General features: G+C 38.2%; 1 protein-coding gene across 2 annotated transcripts in view; it reads left to right on the top strand.

Annotated features, from left to right (window-relative positions):
• The window catches only part of LOC149259660 (hydroxyphenylpyruvate reductase-like), a 176,478-nt gene that overhangs the window by 129,804 nt on the left and 29,086 nt on the right, over positions 1–17,588 (top strand). Inside the window, exon 2 of one of the 2 annotated variants that reach the window (XM_089418875.1) lies at positions 6,714–7,361. The exons of the other annotated variant lie outside the window; for it this stretch is intronic. Coding sequence (XP_089275001.1) covers positions 6,714–7,232 — 519 coding nt within the window. The 3' untranslated portion in view covers positions 7,233–7,361. Of the gene's footprint in view, positions 1–6,713; positions 7,362–17,588 lie in introns of those variants that run through there. 2 annotated transcript variants of the gene reach the window in all.

Raw genomic sequence — 17,588 nt, 5'->3', positions numbered from 1 at the left:
AAGCCCTTTATCCTGCAACAAATTAAATTTTCTGTTAAATCTCTTTACTTGTAGTTCTAACTCTTTGCACTTGTTTTCAAGCTGTATCATCAGGTTCTTCTTTGTTAGAACTCTTTTCACTTCCATGACTGTGCCTGTTTTGTCTTGAATTTGAAGTTCTTCGAGCTCATCCTTAGTCTTGGAGTTCAACATCTTGATAATTCTGTGTGCTTCTGCGGGCTTGTGTTCAATTTCAACCTTTGTTCGTTCAACTGCTACTTTGACATTCTGTACTAGTTCCTCCTGCTCAAATATAATCTAGAATGATGACCACAACTCTGTGATATTTGCATTAATGTTATGCCATATGCTTTGCTTGGCCTCTGCCAACATTTGTGTTGTTAATGACTGATTTTCATACTTTCTAATCTGTTGAGTAAGCTTGAATTTTTTCTGCACTTCTACTAAATAAGCATTGTCATCTTTGATCTTATTTTCCTCCATTCTTTTCAATGATGCTAACAATCTTTCATTTTCTTGGTTGGTTAATGATAAATCTCCCAGAGCTTTCACTAACTTTTCAGAAGAATCTGCAGTGGATGTTTCTGCCCTTTCTGTTGAGGTCATTGTTGTTGTTTGCTATATTGTCTGTTGTGCTGATGTACTTGTAGCTACCAACAATTCTTTTTCTTTCAAAAGTGCCTCCATGTCTGTCTCCATTTTTTGAATTTGAATGTTTTGTTCAACTATCAACTTGAACAAATTTTCTTTCTCTACCTCTAGTTGAGTGATTTCTTTGGTCTGTGGGTGCTCTATGGTTGGAAGCTTGAGCTGCTTTCTCAAAGCTTGAATATCAACATTCTTGTTTTTAATCATCTCCTCAACTGCTTTGATGTCACTAGGATCATATCCTAGTTTAATCACCAAATCTTCAAGAGCTTTGGTTTTGGTGTCTTTGGCCAAGGATGACATTCGCTCTATCTTTAGCTGTGAATGCATGTTGTTTAGAGAGGCCTGCAACTTGGAGGCTGCCATGGCTGAACTTGTTAATGTTGAGTATATCATTTCACCAGCCTGTTTATGCAAGTCAATCTAATTGATTGCATGAATCTTCTTGGTATTGAAATAAAAGACAGAGACTTTGTAGTCTTATGCACTTTTTGACACTGGAACTGTAGGTTCCAAGAAGGCTAATTGAAATTGTCCCTTCTCTGTGTCAAGTGCAAACAACAATCTATGTTGAGTAGTAGAAGTCTGCTTCCAAAATTCTGAGTATGTTGTAGCCTTCAATGCTTCATTCTTCTTCTTAATCTCTCTATATCTGGCAAAAATGTTCTGTTGTGTTGCAATCTAGGATGTAGAAGATACAGGTGACTTTGTTGTCTCTTCAATGTGTGAGAAGGAAGTGGTGGGAAGACCTGTTAAAACAACTGTAGCTTGCTCCTGTGAGCCTTTTTCTTCTGATGATTCCTCTTGAGTATTTGTCTGAGTATCATCTTTAGTGTCAGTCTTAGTATTTGTCTTAGGATCTGTCTTCTTTCTTCTCTTGAAAACACGAAAGTCTGCAACTTGAGAGCCTGAATCTGTAGGAGACATACTTTCCCTTGATCTCTTAGCTTCTTTGTCCTTTGAAATAGGAGTCTACAAAGATGTCTGACTGACAATTTTCTCTTCAGCCTCTCGTAGTGTATTCTCTGTCCACTCGTCTTGATTGGTTCATTACTCTATTTCTGGTCTAGGTGTATATGCATAAGGTGTGGTCCTCTACTCAACTCTTAATTTTGAAATTATCCCTAATGGATCATAAGACCATGTGAAACTCAACTTGAATTTCATCTTCTTTAGTAACTCATCTGCTTCCTTTGCTGTTGCTCTGGTGTTGACGATGTAAGGACCAATATGTGCCTTTAGTTTAAATTGTGCCTTCTGCTTTCTTGACACAAAATGCAGGTCATCCATATTCAACATTTGCCTGATATATTCCAAGGCAAAGATTCTTACTGGTACAAAAACTGGCAACCTGTAGGGAGGGAGTTCACATCCATAGATTCGAATTTCTGTATAATTCTGGTAAAGATACTAGTCTCCAACCTTGGCTTGTTCTGTAAGATGTAAAACTCTTTTGATTTCTGGTGAAATCCTTGGTATAACATTGTTGCTAAGAAGACACAAGGATACATGCAAAAACTGATCTACAAAATTACTAAATGAATATTCCTCTGTATTCTTTTTGACCAAGGAAGTCCAGTGAATGACTGATAGTGGTCTTCCCTGTACATCCACCTTCTACAACTGAAATTTGAACCTGTCTGCTTGATAGAACAACATCAAATATACAAGGTCTGACGAGTGTTTGAATGCACCTTCAGCAGTAAAGTTCAGAAACTGATCATGAATAACATTTGATAGATATTAACTGTAGTTAAAAATCACTAATGGCTTATGACCAATTGAAAAAACTGACAAAAATCCTAACTCTACTTCATTTACCCATTGATCTATGGGAGAACCTAATAGGCAAGTAACCATAGAAATAACTTGCCTTGATATCTAAGGGAAAATAGAAGAATAATATGGGGGATTATGTGTGGGTAACTCAGAATTTCCAGGCAGAAAAGAATAAAAATATGGGCTCGTTGAGAGAAAGTAAGCTTCTAGTATATTTCCATGAGTGAATCAGTGGAAAATGGATGTAAGGGAGCTTGAGGATTAATCTGAAGAGCTTGACAGATAGCTTCTGGTGTAATTGCGAATAAGATTTCATTATTTTGGGCAATTACAACCTTCTAGCTAGGGAGATACCTAAGATGACACCATGTAACAAATTCTTAGAAGACACGAGTTTGGGGGAAAATAAATTGAAGTAAAAATGATTCCCACATGCTCAACTCATCACTGTTATATAAGAATTTTTTATTTGCCAAGTTATGAACCTCATACAAGTTGAACTCACACTGGGTTTCGCTATTTTATACTGTGTCGACCTAAGGAAATTCATCTAGGTTATGAACAAGAGGTAATACAGGACTTTCAACAACCATTTTTGCCTTTCCCTTATGAGATGACATCTTTGATTGTAATGGAGGCTAAGGAAATAGTGTTACCAGACTGCAATTGATCGATTATAGACGTGAATGGTGCTGCAGAGGGCATTGGTGCACTTGAAAATCTTTGGGTTTGCACATATCAAACCAATGGCAAAGGGACTAATGTAGGATGATGCATGGTTTTTAAAATGAGAGGGGTGATTTAACAGAAACATTACCGTTTTTGGAGCGTCGCATTAAAAGAATTAAACGTTTGCGGGAGTCATTAATGGCCAACGTCCATATGACTGTTGGCGGGAAGATTCAATGATTAACGATATTGTGACGTGGACGGATGAGTGAACGACAGGTGGCGTGCTGTGAATGGAGTGGAGTGGGTAGTGGTTTTCCGCCGGGGGGGGGGGGGGGGGTGCAAACGGTAAGCGGTAAAGGTGGGGAGGTCCCCGAAGTCATCGTGGAGCCATCACGTGGATTTCGACGGTTTCTACAAAACCATATTTTGGACCCTCCTCCTCGTTAAGTTCCGAAAACTCAGGTGGGGGGCCCAAACATCGTCCTCCGCCGTTGATTTGGGCGGGGACGATCTCGTCCATTTAATTATACAAACGCTTTATCAAAACACGACAAAACATCACATCCATTTTATTTACAAATTAAAACAAAATCTTTCACTAATTAATTAAAATTAACCATAATTATAAAACTTAAGGCGACATTTTAACTAGCGCGCCCTTTTGGGATTTTTATTTATATTCATTTTCTCACATATTTTTTATTTCCTTTTTATTTTCCTCTATTTTTCTTTCTTTTTCTATTTTTCTTTTTGCTTTTCTTTTCTCTTTCTCTTTTTTCTTTTTCAGAAGGATTAAAAACAACTAAAGTAAAAAATAAGTTACAACATCCCATTGGGATAAATAGCTAGATAATCATACCTTGATTACTATAGTTATAGGACCCTAACACACCCCATACAATATACAATGTAACATTCCCCAATGACAAATGGCACATTAACACAACAATCACACTTTGATTTTGGAATATTGAACAACTCATCCTGGCCTTGTTGAGAAATCTAGGGGCAACAATACATGATGATTTCTCTTTCTTTGATAACTGCTTGTGTTATATTTTTACTTGACTTGATTAGCTTCTTTCTTCACTTCTTTATTATTAGTGTTTTCTTCATCAAACAATTACCAAATCATAAAGAACAATGAGATCAGCCAGGGCCAAAACCTCTCCAACTTTGAGAGGAAAACCCACAAGAATTCTTCTTCTTATAGAATCTTCAATAGACGAATTCCAAGACTAAACCCTTGACCAGAACTCCTACAAGACCAAGTCAAACCTTGCCTCTTTCTGAACAAGTCAAAGTCAACTACTTCTTGATGCTGCTGCAATATCTCTTTCGTCCTTAACCTTCGCTCCTGCAACACTAGTATGAAATTTTCGGCCTCTCTTCTTGCAATTCTTGGCCTACTGCATTTGACTGCAACTTTTGCACGTGTGATAGGATTAGGGCTATTTTTGGCCTTTCTTCTCCTTCGCTTGTCTTGAGCTAGTGTCTTTGTGACTTCGGCTTGCAAGATAGGTCTATTCCTTGTCTTGTTTCAACCGTCTTGAGGTGATTGTATTTTTGATTTACTGCAGTAAGTTGTGCCATAGTCTCCTCGCATTTGTGAACAAGAATAGCCAAAAACAGACCCAAAATCACTTCAATCTTTCTTCCTTCTTGTCTTCCTCTTCTTCACTTGATATGAGGCTTCTTCTTTTTCCTTGGTCGAGCTTCTTGATGAGTGAAGTGTGTTTCCTTGAATGAGGCCAAGTCTAATCCATGTTTGTAGGCCGACTTGTAACTACTTCTAGGCCGACTTGTTGCTTGTGTAGGCCTACTTGTTTATTGCACCATGACGAGGTCTTGGAGGGTCCTTTGACTTGACTTTGACTCAGATAAATTCTTTTTACAATATGTAACATGCCCAAGAAGGGTCCTTCATACATGACAATGACTCTCTAGACTTGTAGACTCAATGACAAGCCCTAGAAGCTCTCAATGGGAGCTTAACCCCTGCCTCAAGAACAACAATAATAAATTTATTTTCCTTTTTACATTAAATACATAAAATCATGATTACATATGTCATTATGAAGACCAAACCTAGTTACATATTTCAACAGGCCCTTACATGTCTTACAATGAACATGGGTCTCTTAAACCGTTAAACATATCTTTGCCTCTCTTTGCATTAAGCCACTATTGGCTGTTTGTTCAGATCAGCATTCTGTCTGCTGGTGCAACATCTGTTTTGTATGGTGACAACTGCCCTTACTTGCAAATGCAACGGGGGTTAGTTTCTAATTTGACTGATCTGCTAGTGTTCACAAATGCTGATAATTTGCTGATGAGTATTTTATTGCAATCGACATCTCTTTTTCTGCACCTAGCTGTCAGATCACAAGTAACCCATATACCATGCTGCAATACATTATATGGCACTGTACTCCCGATCATCACGTTTCATTTAAGTATACACTGAGCTAACAGTAGTTTTCCCTGAAAGCTGGTGTTAGCTGATTTGGAACACCACTTATATTAGAAAGTTCTAGTGTTGGAAAGTGCAGGAGGGATTTCTCTGGGGTCCCGGATGATGCTCACCTGGGAACATGAACTCGTGCAGGAGACATAACAAATGTTGAAGTTTCTTGGTGTTAATCTTTAATTATTGATTATCTACATGGACCTGATGAATATCTGTTTTGAAACAAGAATTTGCAAGTGATACTCGTGTATCCTGCAAATACAGATAAATTGGATTTAAATTCTTAAGAATTATAAGGTTGAGTAAATAATGTAAGGTCTGGTGGGTTCTTTTTGGTTACATACATTGGAAATCTAATACAGATATTCTTACAAGCATCAGCTTTTCCTCTTGCATTTTCATGGACTCTAAGTTTGAAATATTACTTGGAAATGAATATCATGTTGATTCCAGAAAGAATAGCACTTCTGAATATGAACAGGGTCATTCCATGACATAACATGGTAACTTACAAAATGTAAAAAGGACAGTAAAACTACCACTGGAAGTTTAAGGAGGAAGAAACCTGGTTGAGAATGTAGGGGGCCCAAAGCTTTGGACATATTGCCTGATTTGGTCCATACACAATAGGAAAAAGCATAAAAACCATATTAGACAAGTACACAACAACTTCTTCGGTAATGTCATTTGTTACATACCTCATAGCAATTATCCCATCTATTTTTTCCCCATGAAATTAATATCTAGTATTCCTGTAATTAGATTTAAATTTCAAGGCCTAAAAATAAGTCTTTCTTCTGACAAGCCATTCATGGAACGAATTTCTTTATTCATATACATATGGGGGATATTGTGATGTGATTATCACTAAGAAATTGAATTTTTATTCTTTTCAAATTTCCAAGAAATATTTCATAGTGTGGATAGTCATTGAGGAACGGCTAGTCATACTGGGCATAAACAAGTAGACGGGTGCCATGATATATTTCAAATTCACATATGTAGCGAAAAGTCCATCGTCTCTCTTGTGATTACAATCTTAAATTCCTCCTAAATTAAGGTGTTGTTCACTGATGATTTTCTAGTATTAGGATGTAAATATTGACAAGCTAATGCTTTTTATACTCTGTGATGTCAATCGCAGCTCAGTGGAAAGAACATTGGGATAATTGGGCTTGGTCGCATTGGCTTAGCTATTGCTAAGAGGGCAGAAGGTTTTGGGTGTAACATTGCATACTACTCAAGGTCTAGGAAGTCTGACAGTACTTACACCTACTATTCTAGTGTTATGGACCTTGCAGCAAGCAGTGATGTTCTTGTAGTAGCCTGCCCTTTAACAAGAGAAACTCGGCATATCATTGATCGGAGTGTTCTTGATGCATTGGGACCAAAGGCAATCCTTGTGAATATAGGCCGTGGCCCCCTTGTAGATGAGAAAGAGCTTGTTAAGGCTTTAGTAGAAGCTCGTCTTGGAGGTGCTGGACTTGATGTATTTGAAAATGAGCCTGATGTGCCGATTGAGCTTTTTGACATGGATAATGTGGTTTTGGTGCCACATGTTGGCAGTGCAACCTGGGAAACGAGGAAGGTGATGGCAGATCTCGTGATTGGCAACTTGGAGGCCTACTTTTCAAATAAACCATTATTAACACCTGTGGCATGAAGAATAAGTCCCTGTAAAAAATGCTTTTGATGATGTTGCTGTTATTCTTTCAAGTTCATATAACTCAGCACATTTATATGTAAGATTTCTTAAAATGAAGGTGATGCCCACTTGGGATTGATATGCTTATGGATTGTCTTACATGTGCCAAAAACCAAACTGAAATGCAAATGAAAGTTAACACATTAGATGGACCCTGAAACTCAAAATAAGGACCACAAAGCCACATGTAATTGTTTATCTCAATTAGCATGGACTGCTATGTGTTTTTTATACCTATGAAAGAATCTTGTGTTGCAACAAATTAAGAGTGGATGACAAGATTTCTTTTAGTATTTGGACTTACATGTCAAGACCTGCTTTACACTGCTTTGTTGTATTTATAATTTTAACACCAAGTAATTATGGGAATTGCATGTCTACTATATGCTATAGCCTATTTTGTATGCAATTGCAAAATCTTTATACAAGGTATATTGTACTTGATCGATCCTTAAGATTGATGGGCAAAGCCAGCTTTTCTCCATGAGTTTATAATCATATATGCAGAAAATAAAAGAGAATAAATGCGTCTAAAAAGGTGAACACTCGAGATATTACACTATTGAAACAATAATGAATCCGTAGAGGAAATCTGGGGAATTTTCAAATAATAAATGCAATTCTCATCAATATGGCTATTCTAAAGGAAAAATTATGCCTTGACATGGGTCTCTCAGCTGTCTCAATAAATTGGCTATTTATGTGATCAGTTACAGAACTGCATCTCATATTTGGGTCTATCTAAATCATCACTCTTGCTGAACTTTTGTGTCATTCCAGTGCACCGATCCAGTTGATTAGAAATGGTTATTCTTGTAGTCAAGTATTGATATATGTGATTCATTTTTTATGCTTATCTTTACATCTTTATTTAGCATGAAATTTGATTTAATTCACCACCTTATGCATTTGGTCAATTATTGCTGTTTTCATTGTATTCTTTTTGCTGTATTTCTGTTATCACTTTACTGACAGTATACAATACGTATTATGTTCCTCTTGTTGCTGGCACATGGCCACTATTTGTTTTGGTTTGTAAATAGGCCTTTGTTAAAGAAACGGGCTCTACCTTGGGCATAGATTCAACAACCAAAGGGTATCTATTCCATCAAGTTCACCTGGGGACTTGCCCCAGGGCTCATCCGTTTAGACACATTGCTTCCTCAGCCATTGATATATGTTATAACCATGGGCCATCAAGGTCACCAGGGCTTCCACCAGATTTTGATTGCAGTAGTTAACTCTGCAGGTCACATTTGAATTTTTTTGCATCCAAAATGGAACTACTGCTGCAATTATTGATGTAATGGAAGTTGAAAACTAGAGTAACAAAAGCTAAGAGCCCAACCCAAAAAAAGAGTAGGGGCACCTGCAAGGTGGCTCACACCTGAAGATTTTGAGTAATGCAAAAAGACATTCCCAATAAACTATTTGATTCTATTGATTTTTTTTCCAAAGGAAAAAATCTGTAATTTTATTTGTAGATGCTAACCACATTCAGTAGGAGCAACCTCTCAGCATATGTGCACAAGAAAAAACTAAAAAAATAACAGAAACTTGCAAAGTTAAGTGTGGTGGTAATCACTTATCTTCTCTTTCTTGCCTTTCTTTTTCTGGACTTTCTTCCATCCCCCTAAGTTGGGGTCGACTAGGACCATTGCCAAATTGCTTCTGGGTATCTTTGGTGGGAGTTCTTTGTTTGAATTTGAACTTTCAGAAACATGAACTCTCTTTGTGTGCCACATTTTTTTGCTGTTTTGGTTCATGGATCTCTTCTGATTTTTTACCATTCTGCTTGTGGGTTGCATTGCATTTTGGACTGGAGCATCTCCTTCTTCTTGGTTTGGAGGGTTCTCCGTGATTTTTTCTTCTTCTTCCTTTGTGATGTAGGGATCAGAAGGATTCCATCATTTTGTTTTGCGAGCTTGCTCCTTTTTCTTTTTCGGGTTCTTTTTTCCCTGTGGGCATGTGTTTTGCAAGTGCCCTGTTTGGTAACATGATTGACATCTGAATGCCGTATTTTCATAATCTAGAATGTGGGTCCACTGTAAGTTGTTATGTTTCAACTAAATGTGATCAGGTAGACCTTTACTTAGGTCTATTTCTACCAATGTTTTACAACTCGGACTCGGATTCGGACTCGGCCGAGGATCGACTCGGACTCGGATTCGGACTCGGTAATGACTCGGCCGGCTCGATTTCAATGACTCGGTCGTTGTAAAAAATACATTAAATATTTATTTTTTTATAAAAAAACATAATTTTAAATATTTTAAACATAATTTTAAAGATTTTCATTCAAGTTTCCAAACACACAACATTATAATATACATGGAAGACAACATATGATCAAAGTAGGCTCATGAACCAATCCATTATATCAAAATGGTACGGTGGTACCCAATGGCAATAGTAAATACATAGTCAACTGTAGTCTGTCATACATGATCAAAGACTCAAGAGTCAAAACAAAATACAAATAACCAAGGAGGCTAGTAGCTACTGCCAGAGGAGCCAAGATCATCTCGACCAATCTCTGGATCATCATCATCAGAGTCAGACAAGGGGCCCCATGGCTCCTCCTCATCATCATCGTCTCCAACTGCAACTGTAGAAGTGGTGCCAGTACCACTAGGCTGTGCAGCAGATGCAAGCTGAGATAGAGTACAAATGCGGCTGCGCTTCTGTCGTGGCTGAGCAGAGGAAGGCGAAGCACCTACAACTGGAGTCCTACTAGCTGGCTGTGAGACTGAGGCTGGTGGATCGGGATCTGCATTCAACTGAACACGCTGCAGTGGATCTTCAACATCAATTTCATCAAGATCCTCATCAGGATCAAACTCTGGTAGACGACTCTCCACTACCCAATCTGATGTTGGATCAATGTCTTCCAACACAATGGGATCTGAATCAGGTCTTTTGTTCAGCAATTGGTTCCGTCTGAGCCGAAGGTTGTATTGGACAAAAACTAGATCATTCAACCGTTTTTGCTCCAAACGGTTTCTCTTCTTTGTGTGAATCCTCTCAAAGACAGACCAATTGCGCTCACACCCAGATGCACTGCAAGTTTGACTCAAAATACGAATTGCAAACCTTTGCAATTCAGGGCACTGGCCACCAAAGGCCTCCCACCATTGTGCTGCAAAAAACATAGGAGTGTAATGAATTATGAGTTAGATGAAGGTTGAAGCTCAACAAAATTACAAATTATATCTAACTTTCAAATTATAAATGATTTAACAAACTTTAATAAAAAAAGTAAAACCATTAAGAAATTGAAAATTGAAATTTTTGTTTACCTGGCTCATCTGCTTCTCTTGCAATCTTTGCTAGGTTCTTCCCAAAGGTACCTGTTGCATTGCTGAAGGATGTGACCTGCTGATGTATCAGCAGCTGATCAGACTCCGATGGGACCATGCGCTCAATGCAATCAACCAGTCCATCTCTGACCTCCCCCCTCAAAGCTCTTGACTCCTTAGCTTTATAATGATACCGTGGGTTCAAAAAATACCCAGCTGCATGTATAGGGCGATGGAGTTGATTGTTCCATCTTTCATCAATGATTGCCCAAATGGGCCCATACTTTGCCACTCTATCCTTGTATGCTGTCTTTATTTGCTCCTTTGCTTGATCCATAGCCTCATAAATGAAGCCCATAGCCAACCTTTCCCCATCCACCAACCGCAACACCTTAACTAGTGGCTCAGCAACCTTCACAATCTCTGCTGCCTTTCTCCAAAAAGTTTCATCATGGACTTTCCTTTTCAATTCTCTGCCTTCTGGTTTGTTAGACCAACTGCTTTGATTCCAATCATCACTGGAAAACATCTTTTGCAAGTTTCTATGTTGGGAAAGCATAGATTGCAGTGTCAAAAAATGTGTAGCAAATCTAGTGATGGCAGGCCTAATAATATCCTTGCCTCCAGTGTGTTTCCTCATGAGACTCAAAACCAGTGTATGATTGTAGATAAATTTTGTTATGCTTTTGGCATTATCTACAGTGTTTCTGACCCAATCTAATTTTCCAATATCCTCAAGCATGAGGTCTATGCAATGTGCAGCGCATGGGGTCCAAAAGATGGTCTTGTGTTTTTCCTCTAACAGTCTACCAGCAAGAACATAGTTAGAGGCATTGTCTGTGATGATTTGAACAACATTAGCCACCCCCACATCCTGAATAACCTCATCCAATAGCTGAAACAACAAGTGGCCATCTTTTACCTTATCAGATGCATCAACTGATTTTAAAAACATGGTTCCCTGTGGGCAGAAGACAAGAAAGTTTATGATGGTACGGTTTTTTGATCAGTCCATCCATCTGACATGATGGTACACCCTGTTCTTGCCCATGATTCCTTGAAATCTTGCAAATACTCATTAATTGATGTAATTTCTTTCTGCAAACGAAACCCCCTTAGCTCTTGCATAGTAGGGCCTTTGAAGCCTTTTCCAGCAGCATGTATGGCCTCAAACATAGGCTCATAATATGGTGAACGAGCAGCATTAAAGGGGATATCAGCATCATACCACCATCTAGCTATGTAGTCACAAGCAGTCTCCCTCAATTCTTTCTTCCAATGGTCATCTAAAGTGGGCTGAGCAAGACCTTTACTAACTTCAGGACCATGTGCATCTGATGGAGAGGAGCCTGAGTGAGTGAAAAAACTTTTGATAGTCCCATCACCCTTCATTCTACCCTTTCCCTTATCTTGAACAGAAGCAAAAGAGGGAGGAACATAACGGAAAGGGTTTGATGCATCAGTTTGAGGGATAGAGGAAGAACCCTCAAACTCATAGTGGGGGTTGGCCTTGGCAGCCATCATTCTTTGTATCTCCCTCTTCCTCCCAATTTCAGCCTGTATCTCTTTTTGCCTAGTCTTTTCTGCATTAAATTTTTCAAAGCTTTCCAACAAATTCTTTCTAATCTCCCCAATTTCATTAGATTTACATGCAGTAATATTGCCTTTAATCCCTGCCAAGTGTTGTTTCAGCCTATTAATCCCCCCAGGACCTGACTTAATTTTCCTATGGCAAAACTTGCAACACATCTCATCATCAACCATTTCAACATATGCCGAAGCAGGATCTTTTGCTCTAGGTGCCATTTTTTGACTAGGAAAACAATCTGAAAATGAAAAAAAAATAAAAATTGATTCAATGTTCATTTATTTGACTAAAAACACTCTCTAAGCTATCTTGATATGCACCTAAAATTTACTAAGTAAAAACAGATTTATAGAGGTGGAAAAAAATACCTCTAGGCACAAACTGCCTCCTCAAGCTTGCTCCAAAAATCAGCTCCTCAATGCTGCTCCAAATGGCTGCCCAAGAAGCTCCTCACTCCAGCTACAATGCTCCTCCAAGACTCCTCACTGCTGCTCCAAAACAAGCTCAAGAACTGCTCACTAACTCTCAAAGAAGACTCTCACTCAAATGCATAAGACTGCTGTGAGTGAAATGAGAGCATTTGGCTGTCTTAAATAGAGTTTGGGAGGGGAAATGGACCCCAAAAACATTAAACAAATCACAATAACCCTTTCAGCTCCACAAACCCTAACTAACTTTATTAAAAAACAGCAAAAAAGTCATTTTTTTTGGGTTAATACGCTGCCACAGCCGGTTTGTAACGGTACGGCCGAGTCATGACGGGACCCGGCCGGGTTGACCGGGTCAGCTATGACTCGGCCGGGCCCGGCCGAGTCATAGCTGACCCGGTCAACCGAGCCGGGTCAAGGGCCGGGTCAATGTGGAGGCTTTTGAAACGGAACGAAACGGCCGTTTCCGTTTCGGTTCGGCCGTTTCGTAAAACTATGATTTCTACATAGCTTTTGGTGAAGGTAAATAATCCTTTCTCCGTTCTTTTGAGGTCCATCTTTTTGAATAACCCTAGAGTGTTCCCAATTTCTTCTAGAACTTTGTGGTGCCAAAAAGGAAGGGGAAGATTTGGTAGCCTTAGCTACAATAGCATTGTTGAGACCACCATTGTTGTGGCATCAAAATCTGGGAACCAAGGGGTAATGAGAAGCCCTGCATTTCCCTAAAACTAGGACCCTTCTTTCAGTGCTCTCTCCACATCTTCCGGGGCATTGAATTGAACAATAAAGTAACCTTTTGAGCAAAGGCGTATGTCGTAGTTTTTGGTCTAGGTTGTGAAAGCCCACTGATGCAAAGCATCGGATTTGGGCCAAAAACCATTGAATCTGCAAATCACTGCCCTAGATTGAAGGACAGAAAAAAGCTGATGTGATTCAATTCAAAAAATGATAAGTTATAAATGAGAGGGGTCACCCATATTTATATTAAAGAAAGGCAAAATCACTAACTTAAAGCTTAAGTCTCTAATAGAAGTGATAACACCCTTATTACTTATAAAGCCTTTCAGAAATATTAAACATGATACTATACGGCCCGTAAGACTAGAACGTTATTACAAAATCATGGGCATACATACAGAATAGCTCATATACATAACGACTAATACCCAGTAAAGATGTGGTTTAGGTACACAACATGCCCCCCCTACCTTGAGAGCTTTTCAATGAAAGCTGAAAAATCAACAATAACACCAATTTTGTAAAAATCGTAGGAGTAACTGAAAAGATGCATTGCTGGCCCAAGAAACTCCAAAATATGTGGTATAATAACTTGAAGAATACAGAAAGATGTCTCTAAATATGAAGTAAGCATTAGATTGCCGGAATTTCATTGAAGAACCCTCCTTTTGGCATCCTGATAGATTTCCGAGGCTGCTGTTCAAAAAAAAAACAGGTGAGCTTCATGAATAATTCACCTGAAGAATAGAAAGTAAGATTGAATCCCAAACCACTTTACACCAAAAGTAAATGAAGAAATTCTTGTCTAAAGCATGAAAGGAATTTTTTGTGTGTGTTTAGTTGATGGCTAACCAAGAGGCATCATGCATTGTAACATATGCAAATTTGGGTGTTCCTTAAAAAATGCCTCAGACTCCCAAGTGGCTTCCTCGTCAAGGGGGCTCCTCCATTTGCCTACCATTCTAAGCAGTGATGGTCAGCATGTTGTTTCATTATGTGTGCTGCCATGGACAAGTTTTCCTTTATGAGGCTAAAAATGTTATACATTTCTCATAGTGTTTCCACTGCTACAAGGACTTTGAATGATCCAATCCTCAGGTGATGGGGTTTCATAACCATATAATGCCTTAAAGGGGGTTATTTTGGTGCAAAGTGATATGTAGTATATACCAATATCCAGCTAGTGGCAACCACTTCATCCATTTTCTTTGCTTACACCTTGTGTACAATAAGGATACCCCTCCAGGCACTTATTAACTACTTTTGTTGTCCTTATGCTTGAGGTTAATAGGCAGTCCTAATATGTAAAGTGGCTTCTACTAGTTTGAAAAGTTATTTCCATAAGTGACTTACAAACTTGGGATCACTGTCATTAATGATGCAGCAAGGGAGTTCATGGAGTTTCTAGACATGCTTAAAGAATAAATCAACAACCCTGGAAGCTATAAACTTTATAGTCAAAGTGATGAAACAGACATACATCGTTAAACAATCAACTACCACAAAGATAGCATCCTTACCTTCGTAGGGCTGTAGACCTGTCATGAAGTCAATAGAGACCTCTTCCCACCTTTGATTAACGATGGCATTAATATAGAGCAGGCCAAGATAAGGAATAGTTTCTACCTTATTCTGATAGCGTCACATTTTGCAACAAATTGCTTAATATCAGACTTCATTTCCTGCTAATAAAAGTTGGGGATTGCATTCTTATCAATTTTGTGGAAACCCACATAACTAGCATTATGGCTTGAATTGTACCAGAAACATTGCGGAGGAAATCGGGCTGCAATGGAAATTGGGCATTCTAGAATAATTTTGGTACAGAGAACTCTGAGAGAGACTTGAAAAAATGCATTACAGGAGTCAGAAACAGGACTGGAACAGTGTGAATATGTTGTTTACATTTACAGCAGTGTGGACAAACATGGGACCGAGTTGTTGGGATTCTAGAGGGTTTTGGCAGGCAGGAAAAGAGGTAAGTTTTGAAGTTTTTGGTGCCCATGAATTTTGGAATTGAAAAGGTTGAAACTTGAAAGATTCTTGAAATTGTGTTGGGTTTTGGTCGCAATAATACTATGGCTGATTAGCATTTATTGTGCTATTTGGCTTGATGATGGCTGAGGGTTTTCAGTGTTAGAATTGGTGATCTCAAAAGTAGCTAGTGAATGTTGATCAAATATAGGACTATACAATGTCCCCAGAAAAAGTAAGTTTGGTCACATTTTCTGACTTGTAAATAGCTCAAGTCCTGTTGTACAGAAGCCTGTAGGGAATGTGCAAAGCAGTGTTGCGGGGGAGCCTGCCCCCCCCACCCCCCTCTCTCGATCCCACTCCCAATCCGCGCTCCGGGCGGGAGCGGGTCGGGAGCGCGCTGCTCCCTAAAAAAAATTTCACTCCCTGCCTTTTTGTGGGCGTTTTCAGGAGCGTTTTGCCTTTTTTGCAATTTTTTTCGTAGTAATGTTTGAAATGCAATTTTTTTTAAAGAAACAAATAATTTTTGAGTGGGATGATCAAGTCTAGGCCCTAGTATTGATATGCTATTCATGGTAATGTTAAATTCTTGAAGTAATTTACTTAAATTTTTAACATTACCATGAAATGACTTAGGATGTTTGAGAGTGGTTCTGGCCTCATTGGATTTCATATGGAGAAAGTAGAATTTTAGATTTCATTCAAAATCCAGCAGACTTATCAGTTTTTCAGCATTTCAAGATTGGGGGATTGCAATGTTTCCATTGAATTTTGTCATGTATTAGGGTATGGAACTCGTATTTAATCAAGAGCATCAATCACTCTATGTACCTTGATGCATTGGTTATCGAACTCCTCTATCATGACCCTCCTAAAAATGTACGCATCACTCAAACAAAATCTTGACTTGACATGCTATGCTTTTTCTATCTTATGTTAATGCTTAGAGGGTGATATTAATGACAAAGATCCCTATACAGATACATAGGTAATAACAAGGATACCTCTGAATATTAATGCTTAGAGGGTGATATTAATGACAAAGATCCTGATTTTCCAACAAGACTAAAAAATTAGACATTTCTTGTGGTGGCAAGAGGCCCAAGCATAAGAAATAGATAATAGATTTACCTCTCTTTTCTAGTTTCTAGTAGCTTTTATAACTATTGACTCTTTCATATTTATTATGATATTTTTTTAAACAATATATGACAATTTAAGTTTGAAGTTGGTAATTATAACTCATTAGTAATGAATTATGAATATGATGCTTCATGAAAGTTGAAAGTTGTTTCATTTCATTTCATTTTATAACATTTCATTTCATGTTAGATATTATTTGTTGTAATGGTTACACTTAGCTTACAAGTACAACTTTGGTGATCAATGATGATAAATGTTATATATTGAATTTTGAAAGCTTGAAACTTTAAGATTGATAAATCATGAGACTCAATATGTTGTATGTTACTATGTTACTAACTTGTGGACGTGGTTGATGAAGATTATAACTTCTAGATGATTGTTATTATATGGTTCAATCTATGTTTTTTTATGTTTTTAATATCTAATTCATTATTCTACATGTTTTTGTTGACATATGTATCAAAATATAAAAAATATAAATATTATATAAAAAACGCTCCAGGATTCGCTCCCAAACCGCGAGCTTCTGAAAATGTCGCTCCCGCTCCCGCTCCCCGCTTTCGCTCCCCGCTTTCGCTCCCCGCTTTCGCTCCCCGCTTTCGCTCCTGCTCCCAAGTAACACTGGTGCAAAGTAGGGGGAGAAAATCTCTAGGGTGTTTTGGTGTAACAATCCAATTCAAAACCTGTCAAATGGTAGTTTCAAGTAATCCGTTTCAAAGCTCGTCACAGTTCGTTTGCAGTGATACCCTTTAAAACTTGTTAGGAGATTCAGGGTGATCAACAGTTGTTTGGTTGTTGAAAGCTTTATCGGAGCTTTTGTTTGAACTTTGAAGTGGCTTACTAGAGGAGCATAAAACCAGCGCTAATATTGATGTTAATATTAAATGCATTATGTATCGTGCTACAAATAATGTTTAAAGTTAGTTGGTTCAACCACCATAACCATATTGAAGTACCATAAATAATGCAATGTGAGATGAGATATGTGAGAGAGTGGTACATGTATTCCGTATATGAGTAAACCACCTTTGTCTAACCGTGCAGTGTATCACTGTAACGTTATTAATAATATTTGGCATTTATTACTCTCCACCGTATCTTGTGTTTCTTTTCATGTACATATGTAGTTATAAAATCTTAT

This window comes from Pinus tabuliformis, chromosome 6 (assembly GCF_031772625.1).
Source record: "Pinus tabuliformis cultivar Carrire ecotype Pingquan chromosome 6, CPIR1, whole genome shotgun sequence".
Taxonomy (NCBI): domain Eukaryota; kingdom Viridiplantae; phylum Streptophyta; class Pinopsida; order Pinales; family Pinaceae; genus Pinus; species Pinus tabuliformis.
The sequence above is the reverse complement of the archived record's forward strand: the minus strand, read 5'-3'. Positions and strand labels throughout refer to the sequence as shown.